This window comes from Rhamphochromis longiceps, linkage group LG5, assembly GCF_057381845.1.
Source record: "Rhamphochromis longiceps isolate RC_006_pf linkage group LG5, R_longiceps_female_GT1.1, whole genome shotgun sequence".
Taxonomy (NCBI): domain Eukaryota; kingdom Metazoa; phylum Chordata; class Actinopteri; order Cichliformes; family Cichlidae; genus Rhamphochromis; species Rhamphochromis longiceps.
Window position 1 is genome coordinate 10,848,978 of NC_140561.1, and position 27,829 is coordinate 10,876,806.

At 41.3% G+C, this 27,829-nt stretch overlaps 3 protein-coding genes across 3 annotated transcripts; 1 reads left to right on the forward strand and 2 right to left on the reverse strand.

Annotated features, from left to right (window-relative positions):
• Nucleotides 1-1,690: 1,690 nt before the first annotated feature.
• On the reverse strand, nucleotides 1,691-3,784 carry LOC146669242 (uncharacterized). Its single transcript, XM_085405740.1, has one exon. The coding sequence runs from the start codon at nucleotides 3,327-3,329 to the stop codon at nucleotides 1,935-1,937; it is 1,395 nt and encodes a 464-aa protein (XP_085261866.1). The 5' UTR covers nucleotides 3,330-3,784; the 3' UTR covers nucleotides 1,691-1,934.
• Nucleotides 3,785-7,531: 3,747 nt separating this feature from the next.
• LOC146669243 (uncharacterized) lies at nucleotides 7,532-9,383 on the reverse strand. Its single transcript, XM_085405741.1, has one exon. It carries the CDS (start codon nucleotides 8,926-8,928, stop codon nucleotides 7,534-7,536), a length of 1,395 nt encoding a protein of 464 aa, XP_085261867.1. The 5' UTR covers nucleotides 8,929-9,383; the 3' UTR covers nucleotides 7,532-7,533.
• Nucleotides 9,384-14,809: 5,426 nt separating this feature from the next.
• Nucleotides 14,810-26,933, forward strand: LOC146669244 (N-acylethanolamine-hydrolyzing acid amidase-like). The gene is made up of 11 exons (XM_085405742.1): nucleotides 14,810-15,046; nucleotides 24,050-24,214; nucleotides 24,297-24,420; nucleotides 24,523-24,613; nucleotides 24,690-24,775; nucleotides 24,861-25,033; nucleotides 25,127-25,189; nucleotides 25,270-25,336; nucleotides 25,429-25,457; nucleotides 26,514-26,583; nucleotides 26,691-26,933. The coding sequence occupies exons 1-11, from the start codon at nucleotides 14,874-14,876 to the stop codon at nucleotides 26,709-26,711; spliced, it is 1,062 nt and encodes a 353-aa protein (XP_085261868.1). The 5' UTR covers nucleotides 14,810-14,873; the 3' UTR covers nucleotides 26,712-26,933.
• The last annotated feature ends 896 nt before the right edge of the window (nucleotides 26,934-27,829 follow it).

A 27,829-nucleotide genomic window follows, 5' to 3' on the forward strand; every position in this document is an offset into this window, starting at 1 on the left:
TTAACAATGATTAATGAAATGTAACCGTGTAACTCATCAGCAGTCTGCACAGTATGGTCACATATTAAAACTGAAGAATATGTTGTACTTGTTGTAGTGTTTCATCATGGGTCCAGTTTTTACCCAGGTGCTTAAAGCCCTTCTTTACCCTCATGTAACACCAACAGTAATTTCCAACCACTATTTCCTGTTCCTGTCAGTCAAACAAACAGACGACAAACATCTTCTATAAACAGGAATAATGTCATTTTATCGGATTAGAAAACATCTAATCTAGCGTTGATATTACACTGCTGTTTAGTGTCTGGCTGATCTCAGTGTCACCAAAATATCTGCCCTACGTGTCAAACAATGAGAGAACTTGAAACAGTAACATCACCTAGCAGCTTATTTTAATTAGTGCTAACGTTTTGTTTGCTGGCTAACATTGCTATTATTATAGTCACAGTTAATTGACTTTGAATAGCTTTATTTCAAAAGTAATTTTACAATTTCACAGCCATTTAGCTGTGTTAACTGTACATGCTGTAGGTCATAAGGCGTGCATGGATCATTTTTATAATCAGCCTCTTATCTTTTGTCCACCACAGGCTTTGCCATGATAAATTGGTCAGTTGACAACCAGGAGCCGTACACCTTAACCTCAGAGGCCAGGACATCCAGGGGCAGTGTGAACACGCACTTGCTTAAATGGGACGCAAGACGGACTATAGAGGGCCACCCGCTTGCCAGACAACCAAGTGCTGTCCCTGTCCACGGCCAGTGTGAGAAGGACTCTCACTAAAGTCAACCCACACAAAGCTGCTGGACCAGACAATATACCTGGACGCGTGCTCGGAGCCCGTGCTGACCAGCTGACTGATGTCCTAGCGGGCATCTTTAACATCTCCCTGAGTCAAGCTGTTGTGCCACAGTGCTTTAAAACCACCACCATCATACCTGTCCCCAGACCTTCCCAAAGCCTAATTACACAATGATTGCCTGAGCCTATTCTTGTTAAATGATGAAAAACTCAAAGGCACGTTTGGGCAGTGGATCTGTGTGAAATCAGCAGCTTGCAAAACGAAATCAAAATGTGTGCAATTGATTCTAAAAATAGAAATCACAATAAAGTTCAACATTTACTAAAACCGCCATTCAGTCATCTGAGAGTCTTTACTCATGAAATTATAACGGTTAGATGAATGTATATGCAGTGATTTACTGATCAATGATAAAAGGGGAGATTTATGCAATAACGAAGACTGTCATGAAAAGTATTTGGCATCTGATCTCCTGTAACCTGCGGAGCTAAGCTGTTTTACCAGCTCTGCTCTCTGATTTTTCTTTTTTCTTTTATGAAAAAACACAAGTTGTCAAAGTTATTTGTTTGCAAATGTATTTCAGAAATATCGACATACTTTTTTTAATCAGCAGAAACTTTATGTCAGTAGTGCAAAAACCTGCACTGATCTGACCTCATTTCTTCCTCATCCTGATTCCTGACCTGGGAAGGGAGAGAAATATTTGTTTTTGTTTGTCTTCTTGTTTTATTTAATTCCTTGTGGGATTTGGATCCAACACGTAAAGTATGCATATTATGCACACACACAAACACACATGCAGCTATTACCCATTTCTTGTATTCTTGAATAAAGACATTGATTTGACACATTTAATTAGTGACCAATTGTTTTTATTGTTCAATTATTAAGAAAAAAGAAAAGGTGGGGGTGGGTGGGATGGAAAGTAAAGGGAGAGAGGAGAGAAAACCCCAACAATCCCCTCTGAGCAAGCACTAGGCGACAGTGGATAGGAAAAACTCCCTTTAAAGGAAGAAACCTATGACAGAACCAGGCTCTAGAGGGGGCAGTCAACTGTCGGGACTGGTTGGGGGGTGACTGTGAAAAAACGGGAGGGAGATGGGAGAGGTGTTAGTAGTTAAGGGGGGGGGATTAAGCTGGAACAGAGGTGGGAGAGGAAGAGGTGACATTGGCAGTACTGAAAGAAGGAGTGTTCCTCCTCCAGAAGAAGCAGAAGCGTTTTTTCTTTTTCTTCAGCTGCTCTTCCACGAGCACCTTTTTCTCGAGGATGAGGATTTTCAGCTCCTCGATTGTTTCGGTGTTTTGCTTCTGCAGCTTGTTGCATTTTTTCTCCACTTCTTCTATTTCAGCTTGTTTTTCTTCCAACCTTTCTTTCAGCACTTTAGATGTTGCCTCCTGTTTCTCAAACTCCTGGAGAAGAAGTTTTTCTTTTCTCTGCTTATTGACCAGCTGTTCTCTCTCTTGAAGCAGGTCTTGATATTTGTGCAGTGTCTCTTCGAACTTTACCTGCAGCATCCTGTTGTTTCCCTCCATGAGCTGGAGTTGGCACTCCATGTCTCCCTGCTTTCTGTCCAGCTGCTCTTTCTCTTGAAGGATTTCTTTATTTTGTCGCAGAGCTTCATCAAGCTTTCCTTGCAAGCTTTCATTTTGTTGCTTGATGCTCTGCAGATTGGAATCCATTTCTTTTTGTTTGATTTCTTGTTCCCTTTTCTCTTGGAGAAGCTTCTCATTTGCTTGCTCTGTGCGATCAAGCCTTTTTTTGTCAACATTGTACATTAGCTCCATGTCTCGGAGATTGGAGTGCAGCCCTCTCTTCTTCGTGCTGTCTTTCATCTTCTCCTGGAGGAGTTTTCTATTTTGCCGCAGAGCTTGATCAAGCTTTCCTTGCAAGCTTTCGTTGTGTTGCTTGATGCTCTGAAGCTTGGAATGCATTTCTTTTTCTTTTAACTCCTGTTGCCTTTTCTCTTGGAGGAGCTTCTCATTTGCTTGCTCTGTGCGATCAAGCCTTTTTTTGTCTACACTGTACATTAGCTCCATTTCTTGGAGATTGCTGTGCAGCCCTCTCTTCTTCATGCCGTCTTGTTTCTTCTCTTGGACAAGTTTTTTATTTTGTTGCAGGGCTTCATCAAGTTTTCCTTGGAGCTCCTGGTTCTTTTTGTCCATGTCATGGAGATCCTGTTGTTTCCCCTCAATAATAGCTTCCTTTTCTTGAAGCTGGAATGACAACTTTTTTAGTTGAGCGCTCTTTTGCTCATTTTCCTCCATCAAGAACTTAATCTTCTCTGCGTTTCTGAGCGCTTCATCCTCCAGTTCTTCCAAACGCTTTTCCTCTAGTTCCACTTGGTCACACCAAGGAAGAGAGGAAAGGGAAGAGTCTAGTGGCTCATCCCAAGGAAGAGCGTATGGGTCAACTTCTTGTCCCTTTGGATTTTTTTGAGACATGTTGGGTCTGGATACAGTTACAATTGCAAAGGATCCAAATATTTCAAAAGGCTTTTCTGGCGAACGGTTCAATGCTGCACACATCAAGGCTGCGAGAAACGGACTAAAAGTCGTTGCTCTTCACCCCTATTTATAGGTTTTTGGATCAAAGGAAAGAATGGTGGTAAGATTCTACGTGTGTGACGTCATAATTCTGTAAGGCAATGAGGTTGTCACGTGATATTTTTGGAGGAGGGCATTTTTCAACTTGGACAAATTATCAGTAAAGTTTCAATCTCTGTTATTTTCCCCAAAAAACGTGTTGTCGCAATCATGTTTTCTACTGTAATTGGTGCCAACAGATGGCGCAGTTTAAAGTTGGCTGTTACTCTGCCCAGGCTGCTACCATAGAAGAAGAATGTAGACCAATAGTACTTTAACGATGTCCGCTGATCGTTTCCGTGTAAATCTTAGCATTGCTTTAGCCGTCAAGCTAAAGGTTTAGCTTCATACTGCCATATTTTCAGAGTAACAAAATATTTAAACGGTCTCAGATCATGGTGAGTATTTGAAAAAATGTTTATTTAATGTGAAGCCTGTGATGTGGAAAGGTTAGCAAGCGTAATTTTGCCTATTGTGTTATACACGGGTGCTTACATCCGAGTAGTGTTGATCTTTTCTAAGGTCCATGGGTTTATCCAACGAGCAGCTAAGTCACCGTTATAGCTGTAATTTTGTGTGCAACGTCTTAATGCAAAAAAACAAACAAAAACACAATGCGTTTTTAAGCTCTCTCTGCGTTCACTGCCTCTGCAAGTGTCAAACTTCCTCGCTTTAGCTGATGCTAACCAACATTAGCGCTTACGGTTCGTATATAAACACAACTGTCAGCCCTTCACTTTTGGTGCCGACAACATTTTGAGCATTTTCTACAGTTTGTGAAATGGTCGCCATTGGCATTACATGCCAGTAGTGTTCGCTAATTGACTTTACCGGGGATTATATTTATTACAACGTTACTGCGTGGAAGTGATCATAGTGTATGCTTATGAACGTGAGTGGTAGGTGTTATTAGTGCGACTTTACCCTTAATTAGTTTTCCCACCGGAAGTAGAGTTGTTTATGCGACGTGATGGCTAGAGCAGTCCCAAACAATCGATTGCGTTTCTTAACAGACCAATTCTCTCCAAACTTTTAGGGTAAGCTAGACTCGAGATATGGTTGCAATAATACGAACAAGAGCGCAACAGCATATTGACAATGGCGAGAACTTTAATATTTACATTGTGTTAGTGCACCCATCGCTCCGCATCCTTAACGCTACATTGATGTCGAGAGTCTCTGACACAGCTGTGCTCTGCAGCACAGACACCCTGCTTATCTGTGATTCGGCCAGACTGGTGTTGAACTCCAAAGACATGCGCGGGGTTAGGTTAGTTGGCTGTTGGTGTGAGTGGTTGTCTGAGTCTCTCTAATAACCCTCCAACAGACTGGCGACCTGTCCAGGGTGTACTTTTGCCCTATGACAGCTGAAATACAACCTGAATAAAATAAGTAGGAGAAAATGAATGATGTTTATGAACTGTAGTTAATGTAGTCAGACAATAAGTTACCGAGCAACAGGCCACAAGTCTTGGTGCAGAATCATACTAAGATTTAAAAAATAAAATGTTGGCACTGGTGTTTGAAACAGTATACTGTCAGTAAGACTGGAGCAACTGCACACATCTGGAAACTAATAACTAGAGTAGTTAGTAACATTTTGTTACTGCATCCATTTAGCCAGGTATAATTAGCATGTCTACATACATGTCATTTCTAATGTGGTCCTATGTGGTATGTTGTAGGACAGTGAAGTGTCTGACACTGACCATGTACCAGTGCCTGAGAACACTGGTATGGAGGGGGAGAACGCACCTCTTTACTGTATTTGTCGGAAACCAGATATCAACTGCTCCATGATGTAAGTATATATCAGTTTTATATTTGCAGTATGCGCAGTAGGGGTGGGCGCTAGCTTCAGCAATGTTATCAGAGGTTTTTTTTTTTTTTTAAATGAAGAGCTTCTATTTCGAGAAAACTACCAATAAGGATATATGCACAGATATAGAAAACAATACTGTAACATTTTATTGATGCTTGCAGTTTGGAGGCAGCAGTATTTGCAAGTGTAACTAAATTCCAGGCATTTTCCATCCTTCTTTTCCTATCAGCTTTTTTCTAGTTGTCAGTGTGAACCAAGGTGTCAGCAGCAGCATTATAGTGCAAAAGTAGTGACCCAGCATAGATCAAATGTAAGCACAAAAGTAGCCAAGGTAGTGTTTTTCCTGGAAATTTTAAGTGAAAGGATAAAGTAACTGCTTACCACTTTAGTTTAACAATGATTAATGAAATGTAACCGTGTAACTCATCAGCAGTCTGCACAGTATGGTCACATATTAAAACTGAAGAATATGTTGTACTTGTTGTAGTGTTTCATCATGGGTCCAGTTTTTACCCAGGTGCTTAAAGCCCTTCTTTACCCTCATGTAACACCAACAGTAATTTCCAACCACTATTTCCTGTTCCTGTCAGTCAAACAAACAGACGACAAACATCTTCTATAAACAGGAATAATGTCATTTTATCGGATTAGAAAACATCTAATCTAGCGTTGATATTACACTGCTGTTTAGTGTCTGGCTGATCTCAGTGTCACCAAAATATCTGCCCTACATGTCAAACAATGAGAGAACTTGAAACAGTAACATCACCTAGCAGCTTATTTTAATTAGTGCTAACGTTTTGTTTGCTGGCTAACATTGCTATTATTATAGTCACAGTTAATTGACTTTGAATAGCTTTATTTCAAAAGTAATTTTACAATTTCACAGCCATTTAGCTGTGTTAACTGTACATGCTGTAGGTCATAAGGCGTGCATGGATCATTTTTATAATCAGCCTCTTATCTTTTGTCCACCACAGGCTTTGCCATGATAAATTGGTCAGTTGACAACCAGGAGCCGTACACCTTAACCTCAGAGGCCAGGACATCCAGGGGCAGTGTGAACACGCACTTGCTTAAATGGGACGCAAGACGGACTATAGAGGGCCACCCGCTTGCCAGACAACCAAGTGCTGTCCCTGTCCACGGCCAGTGTGAGAAGGACTCTCACTAAAGTCAACCCACACAAAGCTGCTGGACCAGACAATATACCTGGACGCGTGCTCGGAGCCCGTGCTGACCAGCTGACTGATGTCCTAGCGGGCATCTTTAACATCTCCCTGAGTCAAGCTGTTGTGCCACAGTGCTTTAAAACCACCACCATCATACCTGTCCCCAGACCTTCCCAAAGCCTAATTACACAATGATTGCCTGAGCCTATTCTTGTTAAATGATGAAAAACTCAAAGGCACGTTTGGGCAGTGGATCTGTGTGAAATCAGCAGCTTGCAAAACGAAATCAAAATGTGTGCAATTGATTCTAAAAATAGAAATCACAATAAAGTTCAACATTTACTAAAACCGCCATTCAGTCATCTGAGAGTCTTTACTCATGAAATTATAACGGTTAGATGAATGTATATGCAGTGATTTACTGATCAATGATAAAAGGGGAGATTTATGCAATAACGAAGACTGTCATGAAAAGTATTTGGCATCTGATCTCCTGTAACCTGCGGAGCTAAGCTGTTTTACCAGCTCTGCTCTCTGATTTTTCTTTTTTCTTTTATGAAAAAACACAAGTTGTCAAAGTTATTTGTTTGCAAATGTATTTCAGAAATATCGACATACTTTTTTTAATCAGCAGAAACTTTATGTCAGTAGTGCAAAAACCTGCACTGATCTGACCTCATTTCTTCCTCATCCTGATTCCTGACCTGGGAAGGGAGAGAAATATTTGTTTTTGTTTGTCTTCTTGTTTTATTTAATTCCTTGTGGGATTTGGATCCAACACGTAAAGTATGCATATTATGCACACACACAAACACACATGCAGCTATTACCCATTTCTTGTATTCTTGAATAAAGACATTGATTTGACACATTTAATTAGTGACCAATTGTTTTTATTGTTCAATTATTAAGAAAAAAGAAAAGGTGGGGGTGGGTGGGATGGAAAGTAAAGGGAGAGAGGAGAGAAAACCCCAACAATCCCCTCTGAGCAAGCACTAGGCGACAGTGGATAGGAAAAACTCCCTTTAAAGGAAGAAACCTATGACAGAACCAGGCTCTAGAGGGGGCAGTCAACTGTCGGGACTGGTTGGGGGGTGACTGTGAAAAAACGGGAGGGAGATGGGAGAGGTGTTAGTAGTTAAGGGGGGGGGGATTAAGCTGGAACAGAGGTGGGAGAGGAAGAGGTGACATTGGCAGTACTGAAAGAAGGAGTGTTCCTCCTCCAGAAGAAGCAGAAGCGTTTTTTCTTTTTCTTCAGCTGCTCTTCCACGAGCACCTTTTTCTCGAGGATGAGGATTTTCAGCTCCTCGATTGTTTCGGTGTTTTGCTTCTGCAGCTTGTTGCATTTTTTCTCCACTTCTTCTATTTCAGCTTGTTTTTCTTCCAACCTTTCTTTCAGCACTTTAGATGTTGCCTCCTGTTTCTCAAACTCCTGGAGAAGAAGTTTTTCTTCTCTCTGCTTACTGACCAGCTGTTCTCTCTCTTGAAGCAGGTCTTGATATTTGTGCAGTGTCTCTTCGAACTTTACCTGCAGCATCCTGTTGTTTCCCTCCATGAGCTGGAGTTGGCACTCCATGTCTCCCTGCTTTCTGTCCAGCTGCTCTTTCTCTTGAAGGATTTCTTTATTTTGTCGCAGAGCTTCATCAAGCTTTCCTTGCAAGCTTTCATTTTGTTGCTTGATGCTCTGCAGATTGGAATCCATTTCTTTTTGTTTGATTTCTTGTTCCCTTTTCTCTTGGAGAAGCTTCTCATTTGCTTGCTCTGTGCGATCAAGCCTTTTTTTGTCAACGTTGTACATTAGCTCCATGTCTCGGAGATTGGAGTGCAGCCCTCTCTTCTTCGTGCTGTCTTTCATCTTCTCCTGGAGGAGTTTTCTATTTTGCCGCAGAGCTTGATCAAGCTTTCCTTGCAAGCTTTCGTTGTGTTGCTTGATGCTCTGAAGCTTGGAATGCATTTCTTTTTCTTTTAACTCCTGTTGCCTTTTCTCTTGGAGGAGCTTCTCATTTGCTTGCTCTGTGCGATCAAGCCTTGTTTTGTCTACACTGTACATTAGCTCCATGTCTCTGAGATTGCTGTGCAGCCCTCTCTTCTTCATGCCGTCTTGTTTCTTCTCTTGGACAAGTTTTTTATTTTGTTGCAGGGCTTCATCAAGTTTTCCTTGGAGCTCCTGGTTCTTTTTGTCCATGTCATGGAGATCCTGTTGTTTCCCCTCAATAATAGCTTCCTTTTCTTGAAGCTGGAATGACAACTTTTTTAGTTGAGCGCTCTTTTGCTCATTTTCCTCCATCAAGAACTTAATCTTCTCTGCGTTTCTGAGCGCTTCATCCTCCAGTTCTTCCAAACGCTTTTCCTCTAGTTCCACTTGGTCACACCAAGGAAGAGAGGAAAGGGAAGAGTCTAGTGGCTCATCCCAAGGAAGAGCGTATGGGTCAACTTCTTGTCCCTTTGGATTTTTTTGAGACATGTTGGGTCTGGATACAGTTACAATTGCAAAGGATCCAAATATTTCAAAAGGCTTTTCTGGCGAACGGTTCAATGCTGCACACATCAAGGCTGCGAGAAACGGACTAAAAGTCGTTGCTCTTCACCCCTATTTATAGGTTTTTGGATCAAAGGAAAGAATGGTGGTAAGATTCTACGTGTGTGACGTCATAATTCTGTAAGGCAATGAGGTTGTCACGTGATATTTTTGGAGGAGGGCATTTTTCAACTTGGACAAATTATCAGTAAAGTTTCAATCTCTGTTATTTTCCCCAAAAAACGTGTTGTCGCAATCATGTTTTCTACTGTAATTGGTGCCAACAGATGGCGCAGTTTAAAGTTGGCTGTTACTCTGCCCAGGCTGCTACCATAGAAGAAGAATGTAGACCAATAGTACTTTAACGATGTCCGCTGATCGTTTCCGTGTAAATCTTAGCATTGCTTTAGCCGTCAAGCTAAAGGTTTAGCTTCATACTGCCATATTTTCAGAGTAACAAAATATTTAAACGGTCTCAGATCATGGTGAGTATTTGAAAAAATGTTTATTTAATGTGAAGCCTGTGATGTGGAAAGGTTAGCAAGCGTAATTTTGCCTATTGTGTTATACACGGGTGCTTACATCCGAGTAGTGTTGATCTTTTCTAAGGTCCATGGGTTTATCCAACGAGCAGCTAAGTCACCGTTATAGCTGTAATTTTGTGTGCAACGTCTTAATGCAAAAAACAAAAACAAAAACACAATGCGTTTTTAAGCTCTCTCTGCGTTCACTGCCTCTGCAAGTGTCAAACTTCCTCGCTTTAGCTGATGCTAACCAACATTAGCGCTTACGGTTCGTATATAAACACAACTGTCAGCCCTTCACTTTTGGTGCCGACAACATTTTGAGCATTTTCTACAGTTTGTGAAATGGTCGCCATTGGCATTACATGCCAGTAGTGTTCGCTAATTGACTTTACCGGGGATTATATTTATTACAACGTTACTGCGTGGAAGTGATCATAGTGTATGCTTATGAACGTGAGTGGTAGGTGTTATTAGTGCGACTTTACCCTTAATTAGTTTTCCCACCGGAAGTAGAGTTGTTTATGCGACGTGATGGCTAGAGCAGTCCCAAACAATCGATTGCGTTTCTTAACAGACCAATTCTCTCCAAACTTTTAGGGTAAGCTAGACTCGAGATATGGTTGCAATAATACGAACAAGAGCGCAACAGCATATTGACAATGGCGAGAACTTTAATATTTACATTGTGTTAGTGCACCCATCGCTCCGCATCCTTAACGCTACATTGATGTCGAGAGTCTCTGACACAGCTGTGCTCTGCAGCACAGACACCCTGCTTATCTGTGATTCGGCCAGACTGGTGTTGAACTCCAAAGACATGCGCGGGGTTAGGTTAGTTGGCTGTTGGTGTGAGTGGTTGTCTGAGTCTCTCTAATAACCCTCCAACAGACTGGCGACCTGTCCAGGGTGTACTTTTGCCCTATGACAGCTGAAATACAACCTGAATAAAATAAGTAGGAGAAAATGAATGATGTTTATGAACTGTAGTTAATGTAGTCAGACAATAAGTTACCGAGCAACAGGCCACAAGTCTTGGTGCAGAATCATACTAAGATTTAAAAAATAAAATGTTGGCACTGGTGTTTGAAACAGTATACTGTCAGTAAGACTGGAGCAACTGCACACATCTGGAAACTAATAACTAGAGTAGTTAGTAACATTTTGTTACTGCATCCATTTAGCCAGGTATAATTAGCATGTCTACATACATGTCATTTCTAATGTGGTCCTATGTGGTATGTTGTAGGACAGTGAAGTGTCTGACACTGACCATGTACCAGTGCCTGAGAACACTGGTATGGAGGGGGAGAACGCACCTCTTTACTGTATTTGTCGGAAACCAGACATCAACTGCTTCATGATGTAAGTATATATCAGTTTTATATTTGCAGTATGCGCAGTAGGGGTGGGCGCTAGCTTCAGCAATGTTATCAGAGGTTTTTTTTTTTTAAAATGAAGAGCTTCTATTTCGAGAAAACTACCAATAAGGATATATGCACAGATATAGAAAACAATACTGTAACATTTTATTGATGCTTGCAGTTTGGAGGCAGCAGTATTTGCAAGTGTAACTAAATTCCAGGCATTTTCCATCCTTCTTTTCCTATCAGCTTTTTTCTAGTTGTCAGTGTGAACCAAGGTGTCAGCAGCAGCATTATAGTGCAAAAGTAGTGACCCAGCATAGATCAAATGTAAGCACAAAAGTAGCCAAGGTAGTGTTTTTCCTGGAAATTTTAAGTGAAAGGATAAAGTAACTGCTTACCACTTTAGTTTAACAATGATTAATGAAATGTAACCGTGTAACTCATCAGCAGTCTGCACAGTATGGTCACATATTAAAACTGAAGAATATGTTGTACTTGTTGTAGTGTTTCATCATGGGTCCAGTTTTTACCCAGGTGCTTAAAGCCCTTCTTTACCCTCATGTAACACCAACAGTAATTTCCAACCACTATTTCCTGTTCCTGTCAGTCAAACAAACAGACGACAAACATCTTCTATAAACAGGAATAATGTCATTTTATCGGATTAGAAAACATCTAATCTAGCGTTGATATTACACTGCTGTTTAGTGTCTGGCTGATCTCAGTGTCACCAAAATATCTGCCCTACATGTCAAACAATGAGAGAACTTGAAACAGTAACATCACCTAGCAGCTTATTTTAATTAGTGCTAACGTTTTGTTTGCTGGCTAACATTGCTATTATTATAGTCACAGTTAATTGACTTTGAATAGCTTTATTTCAAAAGTAATTTTACAATTTCACAGCCATTTAGCTGTGTTAACTGTACATGCTGTAGGTCATAAGGCGTGCATGGATCATTTTTATAATCAGCCTCTTATCTTTTGTCCACCACAGGCTTTGCCATGATAAATTGGTCAGTTGACAACCAGGAGCCGTACACCTTAACCTCAGAGGCCAGGACATCCAGGGGCAGTGTGAACACGCACTTGCTTAAATGGGACGCAAGACGGACTATAGAGGGCCACCCGCTTGCCAGACAACCAAGTGCTGTCCCTGTCCACGGCCAGTGTGAGAAGGACTCTCACTAAAGTCAACCCACACAAAGCTGCTGGACCAGACAATATACCTGGACGCGTGCTCGGAGCCCGTGCTGACCAGCTGACTGATGTCCTAGCGGGCATCTTTAACATCTCCCTGAGTCAAGCTGTTGTGCCACAGTGCTTTAAAACCACCACCATCATACCTGTCCCCAGACCTTCCCAAAGCCTAATTCCACAATGATTGCCTGAGCCTATTCTTGTTAAATGATGAAAAACTCAAAGGCACGTTTGGGCAGTGGATCTGTGTGAAATCAGCAGCTTGCAAAACGAAATCAAAATGTGTGCTATTGATTCTAAAAATAGAAATCACAATAAAGTTAAACATTTACTAAAACCGGAGTCTCGGAGTTTTAAGACAATGGATGATTCGATCTCATTGGCACTCCACATAGCCCTATCACAACTGGATCAACGCAACACCCACCTAAGAATGCTGTTCACTGATTTCATCTTAGCATTCAACACCATCATTGCCCAGCAGCTGATCGGCAAGCTGGACCTGCTCAGACTAAGCAACTCCACCTTCAACAGGATGCTGGACTTTCTTACTTTGTATGAAAACGTAATAAATTGGTATTAGTATGTAAAACCTATGTTTGTCTGGCGTTAGAGCATTTTTTTTTGTAAATTAGCATTTTCGATCCCTTTTCACTGTGTGTACATTGTCCACTGCAGCAGCCTGGTAGGGGTGAGAAGCCATTTCTGTTGACTCGGTTTTCTCCTGTTTTTCACTTAGGTCAGGTAAGTCTTTTGGTTGGTGTTTTGTTTTTTTTTTATAGGGAAGTTTAGGGATGTTTAGGGGTTTGTTATTTTGGCATTGCTCACTGCCAATGTAAGTAAATGTCTTCATAGTGCTTTGAAAAGTACCGTAGTTTTCGGGTCATAAGCCGATACTTTTTTCCCCACACCGTGAACACTTATACTGACGTGCGGCTAATGCATTTTTTTTTTCATGCGGCCAAAAAATTTTTGCCTGGTAACAGTAGACTAGTAAAACCTGGACCTGCATGCATCCACATTCCTCTCATTAAGCAGGCATTAAAATCAAAAGTTACAATTCCACGAACAGCGTAAACATGTCCAAAACCAGTCAAGCCTACAGTCATTTTACATGAATGAAAATCAGTTAATAAAGGTGGGCGGATTGATCTGAGGTTGATCCCAACCTATAAGAATAATATAATCTTGATATAATATCCTTAAGTTGTTTGACAACATTCATTTCTGTACAATATAGTCTGGCTTTACCACAGTCTGCTAGAGGCGGGCGGATCAATCGATTGATACCAACCAGTTTCAATAGTGTTATCGGCAATATTGATCCTGCATTTACTTGGTATTGGATCAATAATTGGCAGAAAGATTGCACCAGCTGTGGACTCATAACCCCTTTTGTGAGTGATTATCTAACATGCCAACATATCCTGCTGCTTTGGGCACATCTGTGATATGAAGATCACGCAGTGATGTGTTTAAACAGAGAAGACTGAAGCCCAAAAGTCATATTTTAGATCACATATTCTCTTCCAGATCTCTGCCACTTTTTGATTAGTGGCAACTGACCCATGTAGGGTTGCTATAGTTTGATAGTAGTTTCAAGTTTATTTATTTATATAGTACTTTTAAAAACAACAGTTGTTGACCAAAGTACTGTACAGTAAAATAGTCAAAGCAGAAGACATACCAAATAAAATAGAATATAGATTAAGAGAAAATTGAATCATGGAATGAACAATAGAAACAGAGCCATCTTGATTTAAAAGCCAGAGAATAAAAGTGAGTCTTTTGACATGTTTTGAAAGTCTCAAGTGTTGGAGAGGTCCTGATATGCAAGGGCAATGAGTACACTGCTGTGGCATAATAAACCGTTTCAACTTATAATAATAATATGATCTTTGTATAATATCCTTGAGTTGTTTGACAACATTTGTATGATGTGTATAACCACTGTCGATCCAGATATTGATATTATCAGTACCAGTGTTGGTATTAGTAGACTGATATACTTTGTTTGTATCCTCTAAGTTAGTATGTGTACCACTGAACAGGGTCAAATACATAAAAAAGACTACCTCAAACATCTACTATGAAAAAAACCTTTTTGTCTTGACTGCAGTGTTTTTTTTAATTTATTATTATTTACAGCCTATATCACATTTAAACAACAGAAGCTGAATGAAAGTGTGTTAGTGACAGGCACATTTAAATTCCAGGTCTCCAAAAAACAACAACAGAGTTTCGAAATACACAAAAAGCTAAAAGGAGTGTTTCTGTTCCTGTTTTTGCTTATGAGACTATATATAGATGACATTTAGTGCTGAATGAAATGGCTATGTAGGAGTTTAAATTGGTTTATCCACTCAAAATCGGGGACAAGCTGGAATCTCAGTGACCTTGACATTAAGGTCAGGGCAGAGGTCAAATTTTCTGAAGATCTTGTGAATGTGATTACTCCAGAAGGGGATCACTTAGGATTCACAAAATGATACCACAGATGGAGTTTGAATCCTGCTGACATCCACGTCAAGGTCAGAGGTCAGCTTACTGAAAATCAACCAAATCACCACTGGGTTTACTTTTACTGTCTTCCTGTTTCTAGCTGGGAAGAATGGTAACTGCGGGTGAGAGAACATTATTATTATTAGTAGTAGAAGTAGTTGGAGGAGAAGGAGCAGTACTTAATGTATGCTAGTTGTCCATTGATGTTCCAATATTGTGATCAAGTTCAACGCCTTCGTTTTGCGGAAGCGCTGCTCAGTTTGCATGAGTAAGTTCGCCGTTTCTTTCTTTTGTTGTGAAAAGCTTGAAGCGGAAATGTCGTCGTTATCGTTGCCCGCCAGAGGCAGAGGAGTCGGCTGTCTCCGGTGCAGACGATCGAAAGATGGAGCGGACAACGCTGCTGCTGCTGCTCGGACTCGCTGTGTCGTGCCGTGCACAGTTTGCTCCACCCACGGTGAACATCAGTCTGGATGAAGATCCAGCAGTGCGATGGATGCCTCTTGCGAAAGTCTTCGACATAGACTACGTGAATAAAGCTGCTGTAGAGGTCATTGAGTAAGTTTGCCAGAAAGTATGCAACAAAAAAGTGCCACTTGCGAACTTTATCTTCGAAGTGGGTTTCGGGGGGTTTGAAGGGTTACTTCAAACATGCCTCTGTTTCAGCGCAGATTACAAAATCCGTGGTTTTAAATGTGGTTGGTGACGTATTGCGTTAGGTTGCTCAAAGCGATTAACATGTTTAAAGTACTCGGTAATTCTACATCATTGTTTGCTTGATCTTGTGTAACGATGCGATTTAAAAGCGATCTTCACATAATATTGCTACCGGAAGAAAGCAGGGGTCGCTCTCATGAGGTCCGCCTGGCAGATTTTCTGAAGTTTTTCTTGACCTTTTGTTTGCGACAGTACTATTTTTTTTATTTAGGTTGTGCAATCAAAAAGTGGTTGCCGGGAGGCGTAGACTGCGGTCAAGTGAGCCCTCACTTACGAAGTCGCAGTCAAGCTAGCCGCCCCGCCAGCCGCACCGAAAATGTGGTTGCACTACTCTTACGTATATTACGGTATGGGTGAAGACCGGCTTAGAAACGCAGTGTTTTGTGTCCTGACACTATTTTACTTCACAATCCACTCCCATTTTTAGTGTATCTCCACTTTCCCCCCTGTGATCCACAGCCCAAATTACTGTATGATTCAGAGAAAATTAACAATAAAATTTACCCAATTTACTCAACTATACTTTTAATGTCCTCATCTTTGACCTCAGATTACAGGAAAACTGTAAGAGGTGACGCAGATATTTCACTGGATTCTGACTCTAGGCTGTCGCCACTCTTCACCCTGTGATCCACAGCCAAAATTACTGTATGGATTTTGAGAAAATTCATAGCAAAATCTTCTCATTATGCTTTACTGTACTCCACATATTGACATCTTTGAGCTCTGATTACAGGAAAACTGTAAGAGGTGACACAGATATTTCACTGGATTCTGACTCTGGGGGACCCCCACTCTGCACCCTGTGATCCACAGCCAAAATTACTGTACGGATTTTGAGAAAATTGATAGTAAACTTTGCACAATTTACTCTACTGTACTCTATATATTCTCATCTTTGAGCTTAGATTAAAGGAAAACTGTAAGAGGTGACGCAGATATCTCACTGGATTATGACTCTGGGTGACCCCCACTGCACCCTGTGATCCACAGCAAAAATTACTGTATGGATTTTGAGAAAATTCATAGCAAAATCTTCCCATTTTGCTTTACTGTACTTTATACATTGACATCTTTGATCTCCGATTACAGGAAAACTGTAAGAGGTGACGCAGATATTTCACTGGATTATGAATCTAGGCTGTTGCCACTCTTCACCCTGTGATCCACAGCCAAAATTACTGTACAGTTTTTGAGAAAATTGATAGTAAACTTTGCACAATTTACTCTACTGTACTCTATATATTCTCATCTTTGAGCTCAGATTACAGGAAAACTATAAGAGGTGACACAGATATCTCACTGGATTATGACTCTGGGTGACCCCCACTCTTCACCCTGTTATCCACAGCCCAAATTACTGTACGGATTTTTAGAAAATTGATAGTAAACTTTGCACAATTTACTGTACTATACTCTATATATTCTTATCTTTGAGCTCAGATTACAGGAAAACTGTAAGAGGTGACGCAGATATTTCACTGGATTATGAATCTAGGCTGTCGCCACTCTGCACCCTGTCATCCACAGCCAAAATTACTGTACGGATTTTGAGAAAATTGATAGTAAAATCTTCCCATTTTGCTTTACTGTACTCTACATATTGACATCTTTGAGCTCAGATTACAGGAAAACTATAAGAGGTGACGCAGATATTTCACTGGATTCTGACTCTAGGCTGTCTCCACTCTGCACCCTGTGATCCACAGCCAAAATTACTGTACGGATTTTGAGAAAATTGATAGTAAACTTTGCACAATTTACTGTACTGTACTTTATATATTGACATCTTTGAGCTCAGATTACAGGAAAACTGTAAGAGGTGACGCAGATATCTCACTGGATTATGACTCTAGGCTGTCGCCACTCTTCACCCTGTGATCCACAGAAAAAATTACTGTACGGTTTTTGAGAAAATTGATAGTAAACTTTGCACAATTTACTCTACTGTACTTTTAATATTCTCATCTTTGACCTCAGATTACAGGAAAACTATAAGAGGTGACGCAGATATCTCACTGGATTATGACTCTGGGTGACCCCCACTCTGCACCCTGTGATCCACAGCCAAAATTACTGTACGGATTTCTGATAAAATTAAATCCTATTCCATTACCAAACAAAATGAGTTCATTGAAGTATTTGCTTAACTACAAGAAATGTCTTTCCACACACAATTTAAATTTTTCAAAATGTCATTCACACACCACCTCAAGTATCAACTTCAGTTTTAGACATTATTTATTCAGTGCTTAATCACAACAATAGTCAACTTAAGGCACTTACATAATAAGTTAAACCTTACAATAATACATACAGAGAAAAACCCAACAATCATATGACCCCCTATGAGCAACAGTGGGAAGGAAAAACTCCCTTTTAACAGGAAGAAACCTCCGGCAGAACCAGGCTCAGGGAGGGGCGGCCATCTGCCTCAACCGGTCAGGGTGAGAAATTACATTTCTCAGATTACTGATTTCTCATATTACTACTACACAGTTTAGATACACTCAACAAAAATATAAACGCAACACCTTTGTTACTGCTCCCATTCCCCATGGGATGGACGTAGAGACCGAAAATTCATTCCAGATACACAATATAACCATCCCTCCCAAACAGTGGTCACAAATCAGTCCAAATGTGTGGTAGTGGGCACATCTGCCATATTGAGATAATCCATCCCACCTCACAGGTGTGCCACATCAGGATGCTGATCTGACATCATGAGTAGTGCACAGGTGTACCTCAGACTGCCCACAACAAAAGGCCACCCTGGAATGTGCAGTTTTTTGCGCTATTGGGGGTCTGGGGACCCAGAACCGGTCAGTATCTGGTGTGACCACCATTTGCCTCATGCAGTGCAACACATCGTCGCATGGAGTCTATCAGATTGTCAATTGTGGCCTTTGGAATGTTGGTCCACTCCACTTCAATGGCTGTGCGAGGTTGTTGGATATTCGTGGGAACTGGTACACGCTGTCGTATACGCCGGTCAAGCACATCCCGAACATGCTCAATGGGTGACATGTCCGGTGAGTATGCTGGCCATGCAAGAACTGGGACATTCTCAGCTGCCATCTGCCCTGAACAATGTGAACCATGATTCATCCGTGAAGCGCACACCTCTCCAACGTGCCAGACGCCATCGAATGTGAGCATTTGCCCACACAAGTCTGTTACGGCGACGAGCTGGAGTCAGGTCAAGACCCCGATGAGGACGACGGGCATGCAGTTGAGCTTCCCTGAGACGGTTTCTGACAGTTTGTGCAGAAAGTGTTTGGTTGTGCAAACCAATTGTTCCAGCAGCTGTCTGGGTGGCTGGTCTCAGACGATCTTGGAGGTGAACCTGCTGGATGTGGAGGTCCTGGGCTGGTGTGGTTACACGAGGTCTGCGGTTGTGAGGCCGGTTGGATGTGCTGCCATATTCTCTGAAACGCCTGTGGAGACGGCTTATGGTTGAGAAATGAACATTCAATGCACGGGCGACAGATCTGGTTGACATTCCTGCTGTCAGCATGCCAATTGCACGCTCCCTCATTGCTTGTGGCATCTGTGGCATTTTGCTGTGAGACAAAACTGCACATTCCAGGGTGGCCTTTTGTTGTGGGCAGTCTGAGGTACACCTGTGCACTACTCATGATGTCAGATCAGCATCCTGATGTGACACACCTGTGAGGTGGGATGGATTATCTCAATATGGCAGATGTGCCCACTACCACACATTTGGACTGATTTGTGACCACTGTTTGGGAGGGATGGTTATATTGTGTATCTGGAATGAATTTTCGGTCTCTACGTCCATCCCATGGGGAATGGGAGCAGTAACAAAGGTGTTGCGTTTATATTTTTGTTGAGTGTATCTAAACTGTGTAGTAGTAATATGAGAAATCAGTAATCTGAGAAATGTAATTTCTCACCCTGACCGGTTGAGGCAGATGGCCGCCCCTCCCTGAGCCTGGTTCTGCCGGAGGTTTCTTCCTGTTAAAAGGGAGTTTTTCCTTCCCACTGTTGCTCATAGGGGGTCATATGATTGTTGGGTTTTTCTCTGTATGTATTATTGTAAGGTTTAACTTATTATGTAAGTGCCTTAAGTTGACTATTGTTGTGATTAAGCACTGAATAAATAATGTCTAAAACTGAAGTTGATACTTGAGGTGGTGTGTGAATGACATTTTGAAAAATTTAAATTGTGTGTGGAAAGACATTTCTTGTAGTTAAGCAAATACTTCAATGAACTCATTTTGTTTGGTAATGGAATAGGATTTAATTTTATCAGAAATCCGTACAGTAATTTTGGCTGTGGATCACAGGGTGCAGAGTGGGGGTCACCCAGAGTCATAATCCAGTGAGATATCTGCGTCACCTCTTACAGTTTTCCTGTAATCTGAGCTCAAAGATGTCAATATATAAAGTACAGTAGAGTAAATTGTGCAAAGTTTACTATCAATTTTCTCAAAATCCGTACAGTAATTTTGGCTGTGGATCACAGGGTGCAGAGTGGAGATGGCCTAGAGTCATAATCCAGTGAAATATCTGCGTCACCTCTTATAGTTTTCCTGTAATCTGAGCTCAAAGATGTCAATATGTAGAGTACAGTAAAGCAAAATGGGAAGATTTTACTATCAATTTTCTCAAAAACCGTACAGTAATTTTGGCTGTGGATCACAGGGTGCAGAGTGGCAACAGCCTAGATTCATAATCCAGTGAAATATCTGCGTCACCTCTTATAGTTTTCCTGTAATCTGAGCTCAAAGATGAGAATATATAGAGTACAGTACAGTAAATTGTGCAAAGTTTACTATCAATTTTCTAAAAATCCGTACAGTAATTTTGGCTGTGGATAACAGGGTGCAGAGTGGCAACAGCCTAGATTCATAATCCAGTGAAATATCTGCGTCACCTCTTACAGTTTTCCTGTAATCGGAACTCAAAGATGTCAATATGTAGAGTACAGTAAAGCAAAATGGGAAGATTTTACTATCAATTTTCTCAAAATCCATACAGTAATTTTTGCTGTGGATCACAGGGTGCAGAGTGGAGATGGCCTAGATTCATAATCCAGTGAGATATCTGCGTCACCTCTTACAGTTTTCCTGTAATCTGAGCTCAAAGATGTCAATATATAAAGTACAGTACAGTAAATTGTGCAAAGTTTACTATCAATTTTCTCAAAATCCGTACAGTAATTTTGGCTGTGGATCACAGGGTGAAGAGTGGGGGTCACCCAGAGTCATAATCCAGTGAGATATCTGTGTCACCTCTTATAGTTTTCCTGTAATCTGAGCTCAAAGATGAGAATATATAGAGTACAGTAGAGTAAATTGTGCAAAGTTTACTATCAATTTTCTCAAAAACCGTACAGTAATTTTGGCTGTGGATCACAGGGTGCAGAGTGGCGACAGCCTAGAGTCAGAATCCAGTGAGATATCTGCGTCACCTCTTATAGTTTTCCTGTAATCTGAGGCCAAAGATGTCAATATGTAGAGTACAGTAAAGCAAAATGGGAAGATTTTGCTATGAATTTTCTCAAAATCCATACAGTAATTTTTGCTGTGGATCACAGGGTGCAGTGGGGGTCACCCAGAGTCATAATCCAGTGAGATATCTGCGTCACCTCTTACAGTTTTCCTGTAATCTAAGCTCAAAGATGAGAATATATAGAGTACAGTAGAGTAAATTGTGCAAAGTTTACTATCAATTTTCTCAAAATCCGTACAGTAATTTTGGCTGTGGATCACAGGGTGCAGAGTGGGGGTCACCCAGAGTCATAATCCAGTGAGATATCTGCGTCACCTCTTACAGTTTTCCTGTAATCTAAGCTCAAAGATGAGAATATATAGAGTACAGTAGAGTAAATTGTGCAAAGTTTGCTATCAATTTTCTCAAAATCCGTACAGTAATTTTGGCTGTGGATCACAGGGTGAAGAGTGGAGATGGCCTAGATTCATAATCCAGTGAAATATCTGTGTCACCTCTTACAGTTTTCCTGTAATCGGAGATCAAAGATGTCAATATGTAGAGTACAGTAAAGCAAAATGGGAAGATTTTACTATCAATTTTCTCAAAAACTGTACAGTAATTTTGGCTGTGGATCACAGCATGCAGAGTGGGGGTCACCCAGAGTCAGAATCCAGTGAGATATCTGCGTCACCTCTTTCAGTTTTCCTGTAATCTGAGCTCAAAGATGAGGACATTAAAAGTATAGTTGAGTAAATTGGGTAAATTTTATTGTTAATTTTCTCTGAATCATACAGTAATTTGGGCTGTGGATCACAGGGGTGAAAGTGGAGATTAACCAAAACTGGGAGTGGATTGTGAAGTAAAATAGTGTCAGGACAGAAAACACTGCGTTTCTAAGCCAGTCGGCACCTATACCGTAATATGCGTAAGAGTAGTGCAACAACATTTTAGGTGCGGCTGGCGGGGCGGCTAGCTTGACTGCGACTTCGTAAGTGAGGGCTCACTTGACCGCAGTAGGCGTAGGCAGTCAAAACAATAACTGCCTATGCTTCCAAGCAGTTATTGTTTTAACTGACATCAACCTCATTGGCAGGAGAACCAGGCTTACAAGAAAAACTGGGTTTCTACACGCGGTTTTTACCAACGTTTCAATTCTGTGAAATGTTAAGAATGCATGTCAGTATTAAAAGTTGCCACATTATGTTTTAATTAAACCTGGGATCTGTTTAACATGAATGACTGGGTGGCCGGTAACACTGATGTTATAGAGTGTTACCAGAGTAAAAGGGCAGAGCAGCTAGTTGTTACTGTTTTATTACTTTATCGAGCACACACCTGTAAATTTATGACTGGATGTTGTGAAAGGCAGTTTTATTCAAAGGGGGGAAGTGGGAGTCCCTTTTACATGAGGTGTCTTCAAGGTTGTGATTGCTCTCACAAACACGTTCACACTTACAAGTAAAGATCTGCTAGTATACTTGTCACCCATCAACTGTCAGCGCCTGCAGCACCTCTGTTTTCCTGATAGTTGGAAATTCGAGCAGCAAGAGTCCAGTTAAACTAGAAACTGCTTTTCAATTTTAGTATCATGGTCCTTTGAATGTTCTTGGATTTGTGTTGATTCTTTTTGGTTTCACTGCTGCTTTAGTGCTCTTAGCTTTTGATAGTTGTCAGGAGTTTTTTGGTTTATGTTTTGTTTTCATCATGATTCTGTTCATTTGGATTTTGCTTCTTGTTGCATTTAGAGGTCTAGTTAATGTTTAAGTCAGATTCTTGGTAATGTAACAAGATTAGAATTTTACGGCTCTGGTCTGGTGACATTACTATCTTCCTGGGTGTGTGTTTTGCTTTATGTCTTATTTAAGTTTTGGTTTCTGTCACGTTTTTTTGTTCCTCCTTCTGTCTGATCTTTCTGTTAGTGATATATTAACATGTTCAGTGTGAACCCTCTCGTTTTGTGGGCTGTTTCCTGTTCTGCTTTGACTTTGGCTTTCTCTTGAGCCATGTTTCGGTGTTATTTCCCGTTTGTCCAGTTGTGGTTGTTACTTTTGCCTGTGTCTCCTTCAGCTTGTGTTTATCAGCCCCGGTCAGCCCTCTGGTTTTGAAAACATTTTGTTGTGTCCTTTGTGGACTCTATTATCAGCTATTATCTACAGTGGTCCTGAGAGATCAAATGTACTGCAGCTTAAGAAAACACCAGCAAATAGAAAAAGGCTGTAGAAGAACAAAACACAGTGGAAGTTGAATAAGACACAAAAATGTCTCAAAAGCTCACAAAAATAAATGAATACAAAAAGAAAAGTTCACAAAAAAATGTAACTTTTTGTGCGTTTGTTTTCTTCTGTTGTATTTATTTCACTTTTGTTGTGTTCTGTTTTGTCTCCATAAACCTCTATTGCATTTTATTCAGCTTTCACTGTGTTTTTTTGCTTTTGCAGCATTTTTCTGTTGCCTGGTGTTTCTTTAATTTACAGTATGTTTGACCCCTTAGGACCACTGTACCCAAGTGTACCCCAGCATTTGGGCATTTTAACTTAATCGTGATTTTCATACATAATACAGACTTTAATAGAGTAAACTGTAAAATTGAATTTTGTAGTCTGCTTACTACCTGTTTTTGGGGGGGTTGGATTCTTAATACTTAGCTCTAACATATAACGGTTTCCAGTGAAAATCGAAAACTTTATTGATTCGTTGACTTTATTGACTTTATCGGACTCGTGTCTCCTTCATTTGCCTGTGATCTAAAAATAGCAGCAGCCCTGCGTTCCACAGGCGTATGAGAAAATTAACTTGAAGGGGAGGACGGACAAAATGTAATCATAATGGCTTTTGATTTCCTTACGCCACACCACTTTAAGCTACATGTAGTCGGTGTATTAGAAAGTGGAAGATACTGATGCGAGCAGTGCCTAAGCTAAGCAATGCACTGTAGTGCATGTATGTAGGGAACCACTGTTAGCCACTTAAACACAGGCTGCCTGAAAAACGCCAAGGCAGTCAGTCCAGGGGAAGCATTGCAGGCACTACACACAACTAGCTCTACAGCAGAAAAGCAGAGTATCTTCAGAGATTGACACCATCAAACTCGCACTATGTTGCTTTGAGACACCAAAACACAAAGAGCATTGAGCCTCACAAAGGATTATTTTATGTACAGTGTTTTTTTTATTGTGTTTTTGTTGCTTTTTCCCCATCCATTGTTTGAGTAGTTGCAAAGGACAACTCACTGAAACCCTCACAGCACAGATTAAACTTAACCTCCTCTCTCATTGCTTTATCTTATTTCTGCCTTTGCTGTGTTGTCATGTTTATCTTCCACTACATCTCTGCTGACAGGGATTGGAGACCAACATGCTAAAGTTGCTTTGTTTGCTCCAGTTCCACGATTCCAAAATGGTTGCATCATGCAGTCAAACCTATTGTGATGGCCCTGGAAAAGTACGTTCCTCAGCCATATGCGGGGGAGATCCGCGGCCTGGCCTCACACTTGGGAGGAACGCTGTCCGATGTCATCCTGCTCAACTTTGCCTATGAAGTATCTGCGTATGTGTGATTTTTAAATCCACCTAGACATTTGTAGTGAAGCCCCACAGTGAGCACACTAAACAACTTCATCCACTTCCAGATTCTGCACAAGCATTGTGGCTCAGGACACAAAGGGGCACGTGTACCACGGCAGGAACCTCGATTACCCGCATCCTGTTCTGAAGAATCTGACTTTTAACGCAGTCTTCCTCAAGAATGGAAAGGTACATCATGCATTAGCAGGTGCACAGCTAAAGTAATTACGTAGCAACTTTAATTTTTCAGACATTAAATCCAGTTTGTGTTTTATTGACACACCATTTCAGGAGGTATACCGTGGAACTTCGTTTGCGGGCTATGTCGGGCTATGGACGGGACAAAGCCCTAACAAGTTTACTGTCTCAGGTGACCAGCGAGGTAAGACCACACATGGCTGTGGAAAAGGTAGCATCTTCATTTTTCTTCTTGTCTCCAAGCTTGTTTTTTTCCTAAGGAACTGAACACTGGTATAACTGGTGGAAGAACATCGTCTCTGCTTTCCTGTATAAGAGATCCCCCGTTAGTTGGCTGGTGAGGGAGGTGAGAAAAATTAGTGTAGGGAAAAAGAAAAAAGAAAAAGTTGACAATATGCGGAAGTGAAAGTATTCTTTGTGTGGCCTGACAGACACTGGAGGAAGCAGAGGACTTTCAGGATGCAGTCATGCGTCTTTCAAAAGTCCCCATCATCACTGGGGTGTATTACATAGTCGGCGGGGTGCGAGCCGGGGAAGGGGTCGTGATCACCAGAGATCGAGAGGGCCCTGCTGATATCTGGCCTCTGGAAACTGCAAAGGGAGGGTAGGTGAAAAAAAAAAGATCTGAGGAGGAGGATGGAAAATGATTGTATCGCTCAGTAAGCATTTCAATGTGTGTTTTGGGGATTGCTTTCAGATGGTTCAGAGTGGAGACAAACTTTGACCACTGGCTTCCTCCTCCTGCTAAAGATCATCGGAGGTGAGTCATGTCTCATGATGAGCAGGCTTGCTGTGTTGCTGCTGCTGTTATTACACCGCTGCTGTGTGCTCATTTCTTAGAGAAGCGGCTAACAAAGCTCTAAATGCTACTGGCCAGGCGCACATCAATATGAATACACTCTATCAGGTAAGTCAATTAACCTCAACCTTGGTTCACGAAGTCACACTTCTGGTAATCGGAGACGATGTATGGGCTTATAACTCTGTCTCTTCCCCCAGGTTTTGTCCCTGAATCCAGTGTGTAATGGGTAAGAAGGACGTTATTCCTGTTTGATGCCCTTATTTGTCCTCCAGCAACTCTATAAATGCTGGTGTTGCTTAGATGGGATAGTTCACTTAGTGTGTTCATCACATACTTCCCCTTTTCCGACTTCAGCAGTTATGTCAGTGGGCCCTTCGTTGACATGTAGCACATACACTGTATTGCCAAACGAATTCGATCACCCATCCAAATGATTGAGTTCAGGTGTTCCAATCACGTCCATGGCCACAGGTGTATAAAATCAAACACCTAGACATGGAGGCCGCTTCTACAAACATTTGTGAAAGAATGGCTCCCTCTCAGGAGCTCAGTGAATCCCAGTGTGGTACTGTGATAGGATGCCAGCTGTGCAACAAGTCCAGACGTGAAATTTCCTCAGAATTCAAAATTCCACAGTCAACTGTTAGTGGTATTATTAACAGTGTGTAAATGATTGGGAACGACGGCAGCTCAGCCATGAAGTGATAGGCCACGCACTGTTGGGATTGTGGGATCGTTGTTTAGAAGTTGGGCTCAACTCTTTACTTCCAGTGAAAGGAACTCTTCATGCTCCAACATACCAAGAGATTTTGGATGATTCCATACGCCCAACTTTGAGGGGACAGTTTGGGGATAGCTCCTTCCTGTTACAACATGACTGTGCACCAGCACACAAAACAATGTCCATGAAGACACGGATGAGCGAGTTTTGTGTGGGAGATCTTAACTGGCCTGCACAGAGTCCCGACCAAATCTGATAGGACACCTTTGGGTTGAATGAGAGTGGAGAGTGCGAGCCAGGCCTTCTCATCCAACATCAATGTCTGACTTCACTGACATCACATTAAACCCTATGGATTAAGAATGGGATGTCACTCAAATTCATATGTGTGTTAAAGCAGAAGAGTGAATACTTTTGACGGTATAGTGTAGCAAGTAGATTACAGAGAAACAATAGCTGAATGAATATCTCGATGTCTATTTTTCTGCTTTTTAAAAAATAAAACCTCACGCAATGAATCGCATTAAATAGTGACCGTCGTCTGTCTTAATATCCTCCCAGAATTACTATTTACACGACAGTGATGAGCGCAGCAGCCCCTGAGAAGTACATCACACTCCTTAGGCTGCAGGTAATTCAGTTTACACCTTAAACATTTATGCTCAATGAGGCGGTGATAATGTCAATGAAAAAAAATATATAACATTTACTCAATTGTCTCTTCAAATCTTTTTCAAGGACTGCAACAAGACAGACTGAGCTGACAGAGGTGGAGCAGTAAAGGACGCAGACTCCTTTTTCTTGCGGCAGGCGGCGATCTTCACGACTACTTGGAGGCTGCGCGATCAATGAGATGACAAGGGAATGCACCTGAAATATTCAATGACACTGTGCTAGTGCCTTTAATAAAATAACATTTGCTGTGATTGTTTTTGCCATTTTATGCACCTTATCTTCCAATAAAACGTGGCTTTATTTTAATTATTGTCCTTACTTTATAAGCATGACGAGAAGGACGCCCTGCCGGTTTCACGTCGTTAACTGCCAAGTGCAACAGATTATGCGATGCAGTGCGCTCATGTTGTTTGCATGTTGTTTGTTATTTAAATGAAAACCATGCACGCACACTCAAACCCTATTAGTTTGTGTTTCTAATGTGTCTATTCAGAAGGTGGCGGTGTACAGTTTTAGCTATCAGTTTATTGGTGTCCAGAACGTTTGGTCCTCTATTATAACCAGATCAAAGAATGGAAGGTGAAGAGAAATGCTTTTCTAGTCTTGTTTTTTGTGCTGATCTATCACCGCATAATGTGTAAAATGTACCTGCAGGGCGCACTTTGAAGTGCACATGTTCATGTTCGTTACTAAAATTAACATTACCGCGCTAGCGAGAGGTTGCGGGTGGAAAAATCAGAGTCAGCTTTCATGTTTTGGTGACCCAAAACATACTAAAACCCTGGTGCCAGCTGGAGGAAAGACGCCTATGCTCTAACCTTTATTCCAGAGAGTTGATCAAGATCTGCTAAATCCTGAGATAAGACACGCGAAAAATGATAACTTCTGCATTTCCAAATAGCGCAATAGTGAGTCATCTGGCACACAACAAGCAAATTCACATATTTCTAAGTTAAAAAAGGTGAGCCCAGCAGGCTTAAACGTGTGAGGAAACACACGCATGAGTGGAGGACGAAAGAGTGCGATCACAGGCACACACATTTGTTTATTAAAATCAGACGGAGAGGAGACTGTGGAAAGGCTGGGAACAGAACTGGGCTTGCTAGATTATAGTGAGACAACTGCATTCAACGATGAGGTAGGAGAGAAAAGAGGATACGAGGGATGCCAAGCTCATTTTATGTCACCGGCCACATACAGCC